At 37.2% G+C, this 16,473-nt stretch overlaps 1 protein-coding gene across 1 annotated transcript in view; it reads left to right on the top strand.

Moving 5' to 3' along the window:
• LOC120307456 (contactin-associated protein-like 4) overlaps nucleotides 1-16,473 on the top strand; it is a 123,399-nt gene that overhangs the window by 68,785 nt on the left and 38,141 nt on the right. The window contains exon 2 of the mRNA XM_039342270.1: nucleotides 15,603-15,713. Coding sequence (XP_039198204.1) covers nucleotides 15,603-15,713 — 111 coding nt within the window. The remainder of the gene's footprint in view (nucleotides 1-15,602; nucleotides 15,714-16,473) is intronic.

Below are 16,473 nucleotides of genomic sequence, written 5' to 3'. Positions count from 1 at the left end.
ATAATCTCCCCATATATCCCCCCTAAATAGAAGTTGCTTTTGGCTGTTTCAAGACCTCTTCCACCTCATCAGCTACTGGAATAGGAGGTCTGATAAAAGACAAAATGCTTTAGCAAAATATAGTGCTATCTCCAAGCCTTGATGAGCAAATGACTTTGATTCATACAACCCACTAAGTCTAAAGCACAGAGAGACGTGACAGTAAACATTTGCCGTCAATAATATGTTTGTTTTATTTGGGGAACAGCACAAATACAGTTTGCTTGAATCCTGGACAGTTGGAGAAAGCAGTTAATGGAAATATATATGATTGAATTTACATAGATGATGGATGAATAAAATATGATCTTGTGTGTGGATGGATGGATAGAATGATACAAGCTGTGCAGAATTCTGTCACTGATAATCCACTTGATTTGGGAAGAAGCTTGAAAGCCTGTGAAATACATCCTGTGTTTCTATCCACTTTGTCTCCACCATCAGCAGTTCAATATGACATTGAGTGTATAAAGAGCATTTCCAGACTCTTTCCACTGTCAAAGTTAGCTAATAGCTGAGCATTGAAACTGCTCACTGCAAATCACTATTTACTCCCCTGCCAGAATTTCACCAAGGGACCACTTTAGCAAGCTTTGTGAGCTGTTTTAGCCCAGCAAATCTTGTAAACAACACAGTGATACTTTTTCCCCCATCAAGCTGAAATTTGAAACGGAGGTGGGAAGGGGGGGTAGTTCAGCAGATACCCACAAACACAGGATGACTTCACTTTTCTGCTTCTGAATCAGGAGGGAAAAAATCACTCTAACTATAGGAAGAGAACAAAGGAGCAGATTTTTTTTTACAGGTGCTTATCATTGGAGTATATTAGTTACCCCTGCAAGAAAATATTACAAATCCGATGTACAAGAATGAAAAAAGGCAATGAATGGGGCAATGCCATGATTGAGATAAAAAATTGGAAAAAGAATAAATTAAAGGAGCCACCCTGTTGAAGATAAACAATTTCTAGTCTGTAGTGAAAATGAGTAATTAAAAAAAAAAGGTAGCAGAAAGTTTGTTCAGTTTTGTTTTGATGATGTGAATTTGCATATAATGCAGTAGAAGGAGGGATCTTGAACACCACAAGAAAGCAATGGGAATCATTCTTTTTTTCTTAACATTTTACTGTGGTCTTTCTGCATTAGATTATTGTGGTTCTTCGCTCATTCAGCCAGATTTTCAGACTGGATTTGGCATTTTCTGTCTGCCTATTGAGTCCTTTCCAAAGACCTGGAATAGGCAGATGTGGATGTTTGATAGTGTTAGAAGTATCAATGCAGGATGTAAGCTATTCCAAGTAAAGCTACCTTTTGTAATTGACTGATGATGAATTTGTCAATGCCAATAGTATTCAACTGGTGCTCCCATTGTTCTGGGATTGCACCCAAGATGCCTATGACTATTAGTACTGCCTTTGCTTTCTGTTATTATTTAGATATATATGCTGCCTGCAGAATTTCAGAATGTTTTTGGGTTTAGTGTCTATGAAGATTCTCTGTCATCCAGGTTGCAATTGTATCAAAAGTTTTTTTTTATTCTTGAAAAGGCAACTGGACTGATTTTTTGAAGAGGAGGAGGAGGAGGAGGAAGTTTCACTTCCTATCCTGGAAGCTTCATTAGTTGTACTGGATGGTGTGGGAGATGGGAAGGACAGTTATTGATGTGGGAGATGGGAAGGACAGTTATTGACCGTTGAGATTAGTTGTTGGTGGCGGTAGTGGGAAATGGACAGATTGTGTTTTCTTCAAAGTCAACTGGTCTTAACACTTTCTGAGAGCCATTGTGGTTACTTGGGGTTTTATATGTGACCTCGGGATAACCAGAATCAGAGGTGTGGAATCATCTTGGAACAACCAAAAGGAATGCATTGTAAATTGAGGATAGGTGTTATCTTATCCCTCCTCCTCTGTTGAGAGGGAGCTGCTTATTAACATAAATTGGTTTGAAAGAAGCTTTTACATCTCTTTCAAACAAATAGTCCTCTCTATCCCAAATGTGGACTTTGCTGTCTTCAAAAGAGTGACCCTTATTTTTCAAATGTAGATGGCCTGGATTTAGCCAAATTCTCCACAAATATTGGTGCATATTTTGTTTGTCACTTCTTTAATAGTCATTTATTTATGTAACTTTTTTTAGTTTATGGACCACTTCATAAAATTCTGGGAAGTATGGCCTTCTATTACCTCTATTATGTTGCTATGTTTGTAAACCCTAATAGTCCTATTTTTGGATTGTATTTTTTTAAAAAAACAAATCTAATGGATTCAATTTCTCATGTCAAAAGAATCTAACACATTTATGAAAGTGATTTCCTGTGCCAACCTCAATCTAAATCTCAGTTGAAATGGGTCCAGAGAAGCCTTTTTATCTATTCACTTTGTGTGTAAGTGATGGATAATACTGATAGTAAAATAGGCAGTAGATAAAATCCCATTTTGAGCATCTGTGATTATGTCTTTACAATTATTTGAATTTTTAGATGAAAGGGCTGTTTCAAATTTCAGGAATAGTTTAATCATTTAGTCTGCTCTCTCTGTTTATCAGATGGAAATAATAATAATGGCTAAGCGCATGGAAATTTAAAAAAGAGACAGAGGGACTAATTCAGGCTGCATAAGACCAAGCCTTAAGAACAAATGCAAACAAAGCCAGAATTGAGAAGACAGAAATAGACAGCAAATGCCATCCTTGCAAAGAAGCCAAAGAAACAGTGGACCACCTATTTAGCTGCTGCAAGAAGATTGCACAAACTGACTACAAATAATGGCATGACAAAGTAGCAACAATGGTGCTTTGGAATATCTGCAAGAAATACAATTTGCCTTTGAGCAAGAACTGATGGGACCACCAACTAGACAAAGTAATAGAAAATGAAGGAGTCAATGTGCTCTGGGATTTTAGAATTTAAAGAGAGAAACACCTGCCAAACAACAACACAAGATTTACAAATAGTCTATAAGAAAGACAGAAAAAAATCTGGACAATAGATGCAGCAATACCTGGAAGTAGAAGAATGGAAGAGAAATAACTCTTGCAAATAGCAGTAGAATAATTGTGGCAAAAGAAAGGAAAGATAGTGCCAATAATAATAGGCATCTTGGGTGCAATCCCAAAGCAAATGGAGCACCATTTGAACATTATCAGTATTGATAAAAAAAAAAGAGCAGCTTTACACCCTGCAATGTCATCTTTAACTCCATGAAACAACAACAGCTGCCTGTTCTAGGTTCTTGAGAAGGACTTGATAGGTGGATCAGAATGGCAAATTCAGTCTAAATATAATGTCTGTCTGTGCAATGAGCTATAATTGAATTTATCAGACCCGAACCCTCTAATTTTACACAAAAAAGCACCCTCCCTGGAATTTCCTATATTTTTAGATGCTACTTTAATCATTCTTAGGGCCTTTGTTAGGACATAACAACAACAACAACAACAATGATGATAATGATGTTGTAAGGGACCTTGGATGTCATCTAGTCCAACCCCTACTCAGGCAGGAAAACCTATACCATTTCAGACAAATGGCTGTCCAGTCTCTTCTTAAAAACTTCCGTGCTGGAGCATTTATAGCTTCTGGAGGCAGGTTGTTCAACTGATTAATTGTTCTAACTATAGGAAATTTCTCTTTAGTTCTAGGTTGCTTCTCTCTTTGGTTAGTTTCCACCCGTTGCTTCATAACTTGAATTATTAAGTTTCCAGACTTCAACTATGACTCTAACTGTAGATTATCCATACATAAAGCAATTGGGTGCAAACAAAGTACTTTGAAGCAGGCACATCCTCCAGAGGATTGTCATAGATGCTTTGGGTGATTACCAAACCTACAAAACTTGGGAAGAGATTTTAATAGCCAGGAATTAACAGAACTATTTTCAAGCAACATTTACCATTGCGATTAAAGTGAACTTTAATATTGTGTCTTTAAATAACTGCTTAAATAGGCCTTACACTTGCCATTTATGTTCAGCTTTACAAGGAACAAACACTGAGAAAATTGTTTCCTTTTGGAATGTGTAGAAAGTTAAACCCTTCTGACACTTTGTCAATAGATATCATGCTATAAAGTTGGTCTTGCAACACATTTTTACATTTATCTACAAATAAATATTGCATTGTAACCTTTTGCTCAGAAGTGCATTTTCTCTATGAATCACTGATTAAGCCTGAAACTTTGGGTGTTTTTTCTGAATAAGGCAGGATTAGTTGGCTAAAAGAATTTAAATGGTGGCAATAAGAAAAATAAAATAAAATGACAGAGACCTTTTGACTTTGGGGGAAAAGGATTGAATATTCTCATAAGAATCAGAGGAAGGTAACATTAAATTATTTTCTTCATAAATTTTGAGGTAACAATGTTGCTTATTAACTTAGATTAATAATGATTTGTATCAACTATGTTGTTCTCTAAGCTACTTACTCATTTTACATTCCTGAAATGCATATTTGATACAATGTAAAAAAGTGAGTTTGCAAATAAACCCAGATTTCTATAATTCAGTTCATATGCTTGACCTTTTTTAGAGAAACTGCTTTGCAGTAGCATCACATAAAAGTGTCTGAGATGAAACATTTCAGATGTTTTATTACCTCTCCATCTGTACATATTTCTCTTCTTTCCTTTAAAATGGAGAGGGAGTATCTTATTAGCAGACTCAGGGGAAGGAAGAGGAGTAATCTCTAATAGTTTGCACCCAGCCATTATGGCTATAAACTGTGATGTATGACTTAAATATGATATGTGAAAGCAGTAAATTATAGCTTAATCAATAGACCATGATTAAGCAATCCATGTCTGTGCAATCCAGTTCAGGGTGAAACTATACATCTAGAGGCTGACAAACAATAAGGCAAAATATTTGCACTGTTGATTTGCCATTTATATACAACTTCAAAAATCATAAATCAGCTCTTCTGGGAAATGACACCACTTGAATTGTGGTATCACATCTGATCCAATAAACTAATAAACCAATAAACCATACAAGCATATCCACTTATCATAAAGTTGATAAGCATTGAGAACACTGCTTTAATGCAATAATCAATATGTAATGAGAATTGCTTTGTTCTAGTCAACAATCAAAAGTTTAATTTGTCATACTATATTCTTTGTTCATTAATAGCATATCACAAGATTTCCATCTGGGGAAAAACAACATTGCCCTTTTTCTGTGAGCATCCATAACAAAAGGGAGAGAAAAGCCTTATTAAGTGTTAACATTCCTTTGCTGTGCTTATTTTTTTTTTAAGAAAAAGAAAAATATACCATGAGCTTTGCCATTATAAACTTTATGATTCTGCTGTATTCACTATTCTCTGAATGTAGTAATTTGCATTTGAGAAGAATTTCAGATGTTAAAAGAAAAATTCTTCCAAGTTAAGTGTGCATGGAATTGCTGGCTCTGCTCTTCAGAGATGAATGGGATTATTCTGGAGTACATCAAGTGCTAAGAATGTGCTTATGATTGAGGCTTTATAGCATGGCTCGGAATCCACCATTGGGAAAAGAATAGAATTCTGGGTGTAAATAGACTTCATTTTATTTGAAAGCTACATATGCCAAGATCTCTCAGCCATCATCATCCTTTTGTATTCCAGAAGAGGAAAAGAGCTAAACCTCTTTCATTTTTTTTTTTTTCATGTGCATCCTTTGCTGCCATGCTTTTGGAAAAATATATTCTTTCTCTTTTTTACATCTGCACTGCAGTTACAAGGTATTATACAATATGGGGTTTAGATAAATTCTATAGGCTCTAATGTGGTGATGGGCCAATATTTATGTATAGGTTGATCCACTCCTTCCTGTGCTTGTATTTTATCTCTCCTTGACCTTTCATTTTAATTGAATTTCTGCCTCCCCCTCTTCTCCTCCCCTGCTAGACAATGTTCTCTCTCCATTTTTCTATTTTGGCTTACTCTGCTCATTTTCAGACATATGGTTTTTAAGCTGCTACTATTATAAGTAAAGTCAATATACATCAGCCTCTGGCTCCACTGGTACCATGAATAAATGCCTGTGTCTCTCATGGGCTCCTTCATTTTTCCTTCCTTCCTTCTTTTTTCTCCTTCTCCCTGAAGACTGTTTGAGTTAACCCTCCAACCTTCTTCAGACTTTCAGCCTGCAGTCTGAAAAATTTCAAAATCTACTTCAGTTTTCCCACTAGGTCTTGCAGATTAACATCCTAGTAATTTTGTGAAATACATATGGGCTTTTTCCCTGAGTCTTATAGAGTGCTGTTACGTGCTTGCAGATAATGTTAGCACTATCTTTAGAAGGAGCTGACAAAGAAATCTGAAGTGCAACAAGAAATCTAACTGGTTGGTGCTGATCAATTACTGATCAATCTAGTTTACTTGTCGGGCCCTCAGCACTAAGCAACTCTCATCTTAACCTACTTTTCCACCTCCTGCCTTGCCTGAATACTCAATAGTCTGAAAAAACATGCAGCAACATATGATAGGAATAATGAGCTTTGAAGGGATAAAATTGCAGTTGAGAATTATTATTATTATGGATCATCGCACAGTCAGCCAGATGTTCAGACTGGATTTGGCATTTTGTCTACCTATCGAGTCCTTACCCAGGACCTGGGATAGGCAGATGTGGATGTTTAATGGTATTACAGATATCGTCGCAGGATGGAAGCAGTTCCTAATAAGGCCGCCTTTTGCAGTTGACTAATAGTTATTATTATTATTATTATTATTATGGATCATCGCACAGTCAGCCAGATGTTCAGACTGGATTTGGCATTTTGTCTATCTATCGAGTCCTTACCCAGGACCTGGGATAGGCAGATGTGGATGTTTGATGGTATTACAGATATCTCGCAGGATGGAAGCAGTTCCTAATAAGGCCGCCTTTTGCAATTGACTAATGGCGAATTTGTCAATGCCAATGGTGTTCAAGAGGTGCTCCAGTTGTTTTGGGATTGCACCCAAGGCACCTATTACTATTGGTACTACCCTTGCTTGCTTTTGCCACAGTCTTTCTATTTCTATTTGTAGGTCTTTGTATTTTGTTATCTTCTCCAGTTCTTTCTCGTCTATTCTGCTGTCTCCAGGCACTGCCACGTCCACTATCCAGACTTTTTTGTCTTTCTTATCGACAATTGTTAAGTCTGGGGTGTTATGTTGCAGGTGCTTGTCTGTTTGAATTCTGAAGTCCCAGAGCAGTTTAATTTTATCATTTTCTATGACTTTCTCTATTTTATGATCCCACCAGTTCTTGCTTACAGGCAAATGATATTTCTTGCAGATCTTCCAGTGCACCATATTATTATTATTATTATTATTATTATTATTATCGATCATCGCACAGTCAGCCAGATGTTCAGACTGGATTTGGCATTTTGTCTACCTATCGAGTCCTTACCCATGATCTGGGATAGGCAGATGTGGATGTTTGATGGTATTACAGATATCGTCGCAGGATGGAAGCAGTTCCTAATAAGGCCGCCTTTTGCAATTGACTAATAGCGAATTTGTCAATGCCAATGGTGTTCAAGTGGTGCTCCAGTTGTTTTGGGATTGCACCCAAGGAGCCTATGACTATTGGTACTACCCTTGCTTGCTTTTGCCACAGTCTTTCTATTTCTATTTGTAGGTCTTTGTATTTTGTTATCTTCTCCAGTTCTTTCTCTTCTATTCTGCTATCTCCAGGCACTGCCACGTCCACTATCCAGACTTTTTTGTCTTTCTTATCGACAATTGTTAAGTCTGGGGTGTTATGTTGCAGGTGCTTGTCTGTTTGAATTCTGAAGTCCCAGAGCAGTTTAATTTTATCATTTTCTATGACTTTCTCTATTTTATGATCCCACCAGTTTTTGCTTACAGGCAAATGATATTTTTTGCAGATCTTCCAATGCACCATTGTTGCTACTTTGTCATGCCGCTGCTTGTAATCAGTTTGTGCAATCTTCTTGCAACAGCTTACCAAGTGGTCCACTGTTTCTTCAGCTTCTTTGCATAGGCGGCACTTACTGTCTGTTGCTGTCTTCTCAATTTTGACTTTGTATGCATTTGTCCTTAAGGCTTGGTCTTGTGCAGCCAGAATTAGTCCCTCGGTCTCTTTCTTCAATTTTCCTGCTCTTAGCCATTGCCAGGTTTTATTGTTATCTGCTTTCCCAGCTATTTTTTTCATGTATTGGCCATGTAGTGCTTTGTCTTCCCATGCCTCTATTCTGTTCTTCATTTGGTCTTTCTTGTAGGCCAGTTTGGTCTCTCCAGTAGTTAGTAAGCCTTCCTGATATACTAATTTCAGTGCATCTTCATCATTGTTCTTCAGATATTCTTCCAAAGCCATTTTTTCTTCTTCAACCATCTGATGTACTTGTAGCATTCCACGCCCACCTATTTGCCTTGGTAGATAAAGTCTATCAATGTCACTGCGTGGATGAAGGGCATGATTCATTGTCATTATTTTTCTGGTCTGCCTATCCATTGCTTTTAGTTCTGCTTGAGTCCAGTCCACTATTCCAGCTGTGTACCTAATGACTGGGATTGCCCAGGTGTTGATTGCCTTTATGGTATTTCCTCCATTGAGTTTGGATTTTAAGATCTTCTTCACTCTCTTGATGTATTCACCTCTAATCTTTTTCTTGACTTCAGTGTGCTTGATGTTGTCAGCTTGAAGGATACCCAAGTATTTGTAGTATCTTCCTCATCCAGACTCTTAATGTTATTTTCGTGGGGCATCTTGATTCCTTCAGTTTTCACTATTTTTCCTTGTTTGATAGTAAGTGTGGCACATTTGTCCAAGCCAAACTCCATTACAATATCTTGGCTATATATACGGACAGTGTTGAGCAGCGATTCTATTTCAGATGATGTTTTTCCATACAGCTTCAGATCATCCATATAAAGGAGGTGGGATAGTCTGGCAGATGTTTTTGATGTTTGATAGCCATGTCCTGAGTTATTCAGTATTGTTGACAGAGGAAACAGTGCAATAACAAATAGTAATGGTGATAATGAATCTCCTTGAAATATTCCTCTCTTGATATTAACCTCTCCCAGCTTCTCACCATTGATCTGCAACTGTGTCTTCCATTGTGCCATCGATCTTTGCACAAATTTTCTGATGTTTCTACTGACTCCTGTTATTTCTAGGCACTTTATTATCCAATCATGTGGCAGAGAGTCAAATGCCTTTTTGTAGTCAATCCATGCCACATTCAGGTTGGTCTTCCTTCTCTTGCAGTTTTCCAAGATCATTTTGTCTATTAGGAGTTGATCTTTTGTTCCTCTGCTATTGGGGCGGTTTCCTTTCTGCTCAGGTGGAAAGAGATTGTTTTCAACTAGATGCTGTTGTACTGCATCAGCTACTACACCAGTTAGTAATTTGAAAGTTGTTGGTAAGCAGGTAATTTGGCCTGTAGTTACCTGGTGTTGCCCCTTTTGCTGGATTTTTCATTATTAGGTAGGTTTTCCCAGTTGTTAGCCACTTTTCAATTTCTCCTCCTTGTAGTATATTGTTGAACTGTTTGGCAATGAGTGGGTGTATAACAGTTAGATGTTTCAACCAAAACCCATGCAGTTCATCTTCACCTGGTGCTGACCAATTTTTGATTTTCTTTGCTCTTTTTTCTACCATTTTTGTTGTTATTACTAGTTCTTTCATTTCAACTTCTGTTTTATTTGCATCCACCTCTTTTAACCAAGCCGCATCCTTGTTGTATTTCTTTGGGTTATCCCATATCTGCTTCCAGAACTGCACTGTTTCTTCCTTGTCAGGTACTGACTGATTCATTGCAGTTTCTCCATTGATGGATTGGTAGAAACGTTTCTGATTGGATTGAAATTGGAGGTTCTGCCTATAGTTTGCAATTCGAGCTTCATATCTACTGATTTTCCTGGCTATAGCTGTTATTTGTTGCTTTATTATTTCCAGTGCTTCCTTGATCTTCCTTGTTTCTAAGTGGTATTTCTTGATTAGGTATTCTTTGGTCTTCTTGTTCTTCAGCTTCTTTTCTTTCATCTGTTCTAGCTTGCTTGCATGTGATCTTAACTTGCTGATCTTATTTTCTAGTCTAACCTTCCATTTTTCTGGTGCACTGTTTGTTTGTTTTTCTTCTTTGTTGATTTTGCATCCCAGGTATTCTGTTATAACTGCAGCTGTGCTGTACATTAGTTGGTTTGTTTCTTGCAGTGAATTGGTGCTTATACTTGATATTGCAGTATTTGCATCTTTTAATGCTTGTGCTAGCTGTTTCTTTGGAACAAGCTTCAATGCAGGTAGCCTTATTCTGTTGTTTTTGTGCTGTTCTAGATGCTCAGTTATTCTTTGTTTCAATTCTTTTATTTCTTTAGTTAGAGGGTTTTGTTCTTCCTGAGGTAGAGGTGCCTGGTTTCCAAATGAGAACAGTTGTATATCTCTGCTAGATTCCTTCACTGCCAACTCCCCCTGGTTTGCCTCTACATTCTGAATTACTTCTGGTAAGGCTTTGATTTCTTTGCCCTGGGTAAACCTTTGCAGTTCGTCCAATTCTGTTTCTGTGAATATTTTGTTTCGTGTTATAAATCGGCGTTGATCTGCTAGTCTCTGTTCTGTTATTTCTGATTCTGGATGTTGTTCTTTCCAGAACTGGTGCATTCGTTTTAGATATCCTCTTCTTGTTGGACTTGATCTGTAGTAACAGATCATTATTTCTTTGTTTTCCATCACTGTGTATCTGCGACGGGTAAACACCTTTTCTTCCAGTAGTTCTGCAGCTGCTGGCCCTGGTTGCTCAGCCAACAGTCCTGAGTCCTGTAACCCATTTTTCACCAGATATCCAGGAACTCCAATATCTAGCGCGGACCTTGTTAACCCGGGCGACGTCCGAGTTTTTATTATTATTATTATTATTATTATTATTATTATTATTATTATTATTATTATTATAAAGTTGGAAGGCACCTTGGAGGTCATCTAGTCCAACCCCCTGCTCAGGCAGGAAACACTATACCATTTCAGACAAATGGCTGTCCAGTCTCTTCTTAAAAACTTCCAATGTTGCAGCAGTCACAGCTTCTGGAGGCAGCTTGTTCCACTGATTAATTGTTCTAACAGTCAGAAAATTTCTTCTTAGTTCTAGGTTGCTTCTCTCCTTGATTAGTTTCCATCCTTTGCTTCTTGTCCTGCCTTCAGGCGCTTTGGAGAATAGCTTGATTTCCTCTTTGTGTCAGCCCCTGAGATCTTGGAACATTGCTATTATGTCCCCCCTCATCCTTCTCTTCATGAGACTAGACATACCAATTCCTGCAACCATTCCTTATATGTTGTAGTCTCCGTCCCCTGATCATCTTTGTTGTTCTTCTCTGTACTCTTTCTAGAGCCTCAACATCTTTTTTACATCGTGGTGACCAAAACTGGATGCAGTATTCAAAGTGTGGCCTCACTAAGGCATTGTAAAGTGGTATTAACACTTCAAGTGATCTTGATTATATTCCTCTATTAATGCAGCCTAGCACTGTGTTGGCTTTTTTGGCAGGTGCAGCACACTGCTGGTTCATATTTAAGTGATTGTCCATTAGGACTCCATGATTCCTCTCACAGTTACTACTATTAAGCAAGGTACCACTTATACTGTACCTGTGCATTTGGTTCTTCTTGCCTAAATGTAGAACTTATGTATGTATGCATGAATCTATGAACACAGTGTAACTTCTGAATTGCCCCAAGTACATGACTCTAATCAGGGAACAAGATCAATAAAATAATAAAAAATGGCCATCCTCCTCCTCATCTAGTTTTTAAAAGCAGCAAAGGCTGGATAAAAAGGCAGGATTTTTCGAAAGCTCCCTAAAAGCTGGATGGGAAAGCCCAACCACATATATAGGGTTAACATGTTTCAGAGAGTTGGGGCCCTAGATCTGATCTATGCCCCTCACTCCTGGGAAGCATACAGATCAAGGCCTATTAACTCATTGCCTCTGTTTTTTAAGAGTTTGATAGTTTTCTTATTACTTAAAATGAATTTTCCCCAGGGAACCATTGAAAAATAATGTTCCCATGATAAAATCCTAAACAACATGCAAGTTACTATTTTTTTCCCTTTTTTATCTTAAATCCAGCATTTTCCATTTCAGAAATATCCAGAGATGCATTTTGCAAATTATACAAATGTTTATATGTGTGTTTGCTTAATTTATATATACATAATCAATCTCCCTTTATATCATACTTTTTAATGTTATTTTCAGGAAACAATTTAATTTCTAACAGAAAGGATGATATTAATAAAGCAATAAAGGAAGTCTGGTGGTAATTATAAGAGTAAAATAAATCATTACTATATAAGTTTTTGTGGATCATAGTCCACCTTCTCAAATGCATGGAATGTAATCATGTGGGGAGAATATTATATACAAATTGAAGGGCGATAAGTAGTAAAGGATAAAAGTTGATCCTCCTGACAGAAAAACTGCATAGTAAAATTTGAAAATTGCAAAGGACAACTGTTGTCGTTTATCTAACTGTTATCCTTTATCTAATTGTTTAGATAATTTCACATTAAAATGTGAATTTTGGAGATCAATCTCCATCTGCATTCTAAACTGATACAAACATTCTATCATTTCTATCCAAACATCTTTTTCATGGGTTAAAAAAAAAAGAGGGGGGGGCTTATTTGCAACAGAACAAGCTAGTTGAAACCTGAAATGGTAAAGCTGTATATCTTTAGACCAGACATGTCAAACTCGTGACGTTATGTGATGTCGCACAACATATCGGACGGTTTTACCATTGCTGGCAATGGGGTGGGTGCGGTTTCCGGATGATGCATCTGACCCGGCAGTTTGACACCCCAGCTTTAGACATATGATGAGTTACTTGATTGTTCATCCAAAAGAGTGCACATGATGAGAGTGCATTAGTGTACTATATGCAGAGTTATATCTTTGGTAAATTGTGAAATCTTGGCGTACTAAGAGCTTACTCCTGGTTAGTATCTAGGCTTTCTGTTTTACTACTGCCTTTACAGCTACAATTCTTCTAGAAGGCATACATATGACTTATTAATGCTGTTCATTCTAATCTGAAAATTATTGGGTAATACTGGAGGCTACAGTAGGGTCTATGGCTATTAATTGCCAATTCTTATATTCATACTTCATGCCCATAGAAGAATATGCCAGTAGTCTCTTATCCTTGGCAAAATAATCCTAAAGTAAAACTTTAGATGTTAGTCAGTTTCTATGGACATAATCATCATTGAGAAGGGGTAATATATATTTGAAACTTCATTCAGGTATTGACACTAATGCTTCTTGTTATAATTATAATTTGGTTTCTATAAATGATACAGTGACCCAATAATTAATTTATCATTTTAAAATAGATGCAATATTGCAATCACTTCTAGCTTCTTGTAATATATCTGCATAAAAGGAAATACATTCTTCTACTCATCATCATTGGATTATCCCCTGCTCTTGAATCTACTGGTAATTGTTATAAATGATGATGTTTCCACATATTTGTCTTTGTTAAACAGAACAAAAATGTGTGCAATATTTTCATTTCCTCCCCTTTTTGTTACTTCGTTATTTCATTCAATCTATTTTTTTTCATCCAAAACCACAGCAGGTATTGATTTGCCAGGATTATTTTTTGGGGGCAAATATATATATATATATATATATATATATATATATATATATATATATATATATATATATATACACATACATACATACATACATACATACACACACACACACACACACACACACACATACACAGAAGGAATCTGGAGAAAGATTTAATATCATGCATTGACTGAAATCTGCTTATGTGTGTCTGTGATTGTGAAGTACTACAAAATCCATTTTTGTGAAATACCATTGCTTCTTTGCATTAAAAAAATCTGGAATTTACCTATTAGTAATTATTCAGTAATGATTTCATGTCTGTTTTATATCTCAAGCAAGCCAAAAAACATGGCCAGAACAAACAAGGCCCACTTAGTTATTGTGTCTATTTTTAATGTAGTCATCTTTTTGTCAAAACAATCACCTAGAACAGGGGTGTCAAACTGCTGGCCTGCGGACTGGATGCGTCACCAGGAAACTGCGCCCACCCCATTGCCGGCAATGGCAGAAAAGTTCAGATATGTCACACGATATCACATGACGTCACGAGTTTGACATGTCTGACCTAGAACAACACCAAATACACTGCATTTTATACTCACATGCAAATAATATATGTGTAGTGATTGATTGATTATGTGCTATCAAGTCAGTGTTAACTCTTAGCAGCCATATAGATAGATTTTCTTCAGGTTAGCTTGTTCCTTTTCAAGTCTTTTAACACAGTGGTTCTCAACCTTTTTAACGCTGCAACCCCTAACCGGTTGTAAGTCGAGGACTATTCAACCGGTCATGAATCGAGGACTACTCAACTGGTGCAGCACCGTTTGCAGAATGGGACTTTTGGTGGGCTCAGCAGGGCAGAGACAGCCTGGACAATTCCTATTGGCTTTTGAAAGCCAATAGAATTAGATTCTATTCAAGAGAGTCTATTCTATTGGCTTTCAAAAGCCAATAGAATAAAAGGAGTAGCACAGCTAAGGAAAAGGGGAAAAAATGGCGGACTGTGTTGTTTGGTGACCCCTGTGAAATGGTCGTTCGACCCCGAATGGGGTCCCGATCCACAGGTTGAGAACCACTGTTTTAACAGCATACCCATTGCCACTATAACTGAGTCCATCAGCCTTGTTGCTGGCCATCTTGTTCTTTTTCCTTCTATCTTTCCCAGCAGTAAAGTCTTCTACAGAGAACTAAATCTTCAAATAATATACCTAAAGGGGAATAATTTGACCCAGGTCATTTGTGATAACTCAAGTGATAATTCATGGCTGGTTTGTTCAATGATTTACAGTATTTGTTTTGCAGGATCCAATTTGTTTTGGTTCCTGGAACCAGAGGTTTAAGCCTTTCAAGCTTTTGGACTCATGCTGGAGCCCATCCTCAGGGAACTTCTTTTCACCAGAATGTGTTCTGATGAGAGAGAAGTCATATTCTGGTGAGAGAAAAGTTCCCTGAGAATGGGTTCCAGCATGAGTCCAAAAGCTCAAAAGACTAAACCTCTGGTCCTGGTGACCAACCCAGATTGGATCCTGCAACATTATCCGGGGGGCACATATATTTGTCTTCCTTCATGAATATTTGTTCAACTTGGATGATTCTATGTGTATGTTTGTGCGTGTTGATATGTTTGTGTGTGTATATATAAGCTAAAACTTTATGGGCAGATAATTGTTATTCTGGCAGATAATTGTTGCTAGTAAACTCTCATTTATGAAAGCTTTCTTCAAAGTTAGTTTAGAAAAAGGAGCATAGGAAGAGTCAGAAAATCCAATAAACTGCACCATGGTAATCTAATGTAACTGACAAATAAAAAACTCCAGCTCAGTAATGGCAATTATAATAGACTCAAAACAAACAATGTGAGACGTGATCAGAGAAAGATAAATTCAATTCTGGTGTTTGGAATATTCTGTTTTACTTATTGTTTTAGAAGTCCTTATTTTAAATGTAGAAGCCTGAAGCATGATGTTTTTTCCCAACAGATCATTGTGATGATCAGCTAGTGTCAGCCTTGTCTCAGTCATCATTCAGCAGTTCATCAGAACTGTCCAGTAGTCACAATCCAGGATTTGCAAGACTTAATCGAAGAGATGGTAAGTGTTCCCTTGGTTATTCTTCTTAACTTCATAAAGTTTACAAAAGAGATTTATGACATTGTATGTTAAATTAAAATGCCAAAATAGAAGCAAGCCTTTATCAGTATTCTGATATATTTGGTGGAGTTTAAATGCCCTCAGAAGCCGTGACTATTTCGTCTAAACACAGATAGAAGATAATCTGCATTCCCTATTTCACTTTTTACTGGAAATGTTTCCTTATCACAGATTTGAGTGTCAATTTGCAGTCAATGTTATCCAATCTGATTTATTGGGCTGTGGTCCTATTTTACAGGCACAGCAGTGGGAGGCAGTGGTAAAAGGCAAAATGTTTTTGCTCTGACAAATGAGCACCAGAAAAAAGGAAACCAGGGGAACAAGTGGTTTATGAAGGACACTGATATGAGAGTGGGAAAAGGCAGGCTGTTTGAGTATCTCTCAGATTATTTCAAGGAGATATTTCTGCAAGGCATCTTCTTTTCTATCAATTACAAGGATTTCCTGACCACTCAACCTTTTAAGATGTTTGTTAATACATGTAATTTGTGGTGCACACACATTAAATTGCAATGAAGTCTGTTAAATATCGCTAGCTGACAATCCCTGGTAGTTCTCTAGCCAATCAGAATGGAAACCTCAAGCAGTCAGCAGGAAGGCTGCCCTTGAAGCTGAGTTGAAGCTACCAGTGGTTCAAAATGCAGCACCTGTTTGCTGATGGATGAGAGCTGTCATAGCAGGAGAACAGTATGCTAAGGAG

The sequence above is a fragment of the Crotalus tigris genome, unplaced genomic scaffold, assembly GCF_016545835.1.
Source record: "Crotalus tigris isolate CLP2741 ecotype Arizona unplaced genomic scaffold, ASM1654583v1 scf7180000017783.2778290, whole genome shotgun sequence".
In the NCBI taxonomy this organism is placed as follows: Eukaryota; Metazoa; Chordata; class Lepidosauria; order Squamata; family Viperidae; genus Crotalus; species Crotalus tigris.
Note: the sequence above shows the minus strand (reverse complement) of the source record. Positions and strands in the feature narration are given on the sequence as shown.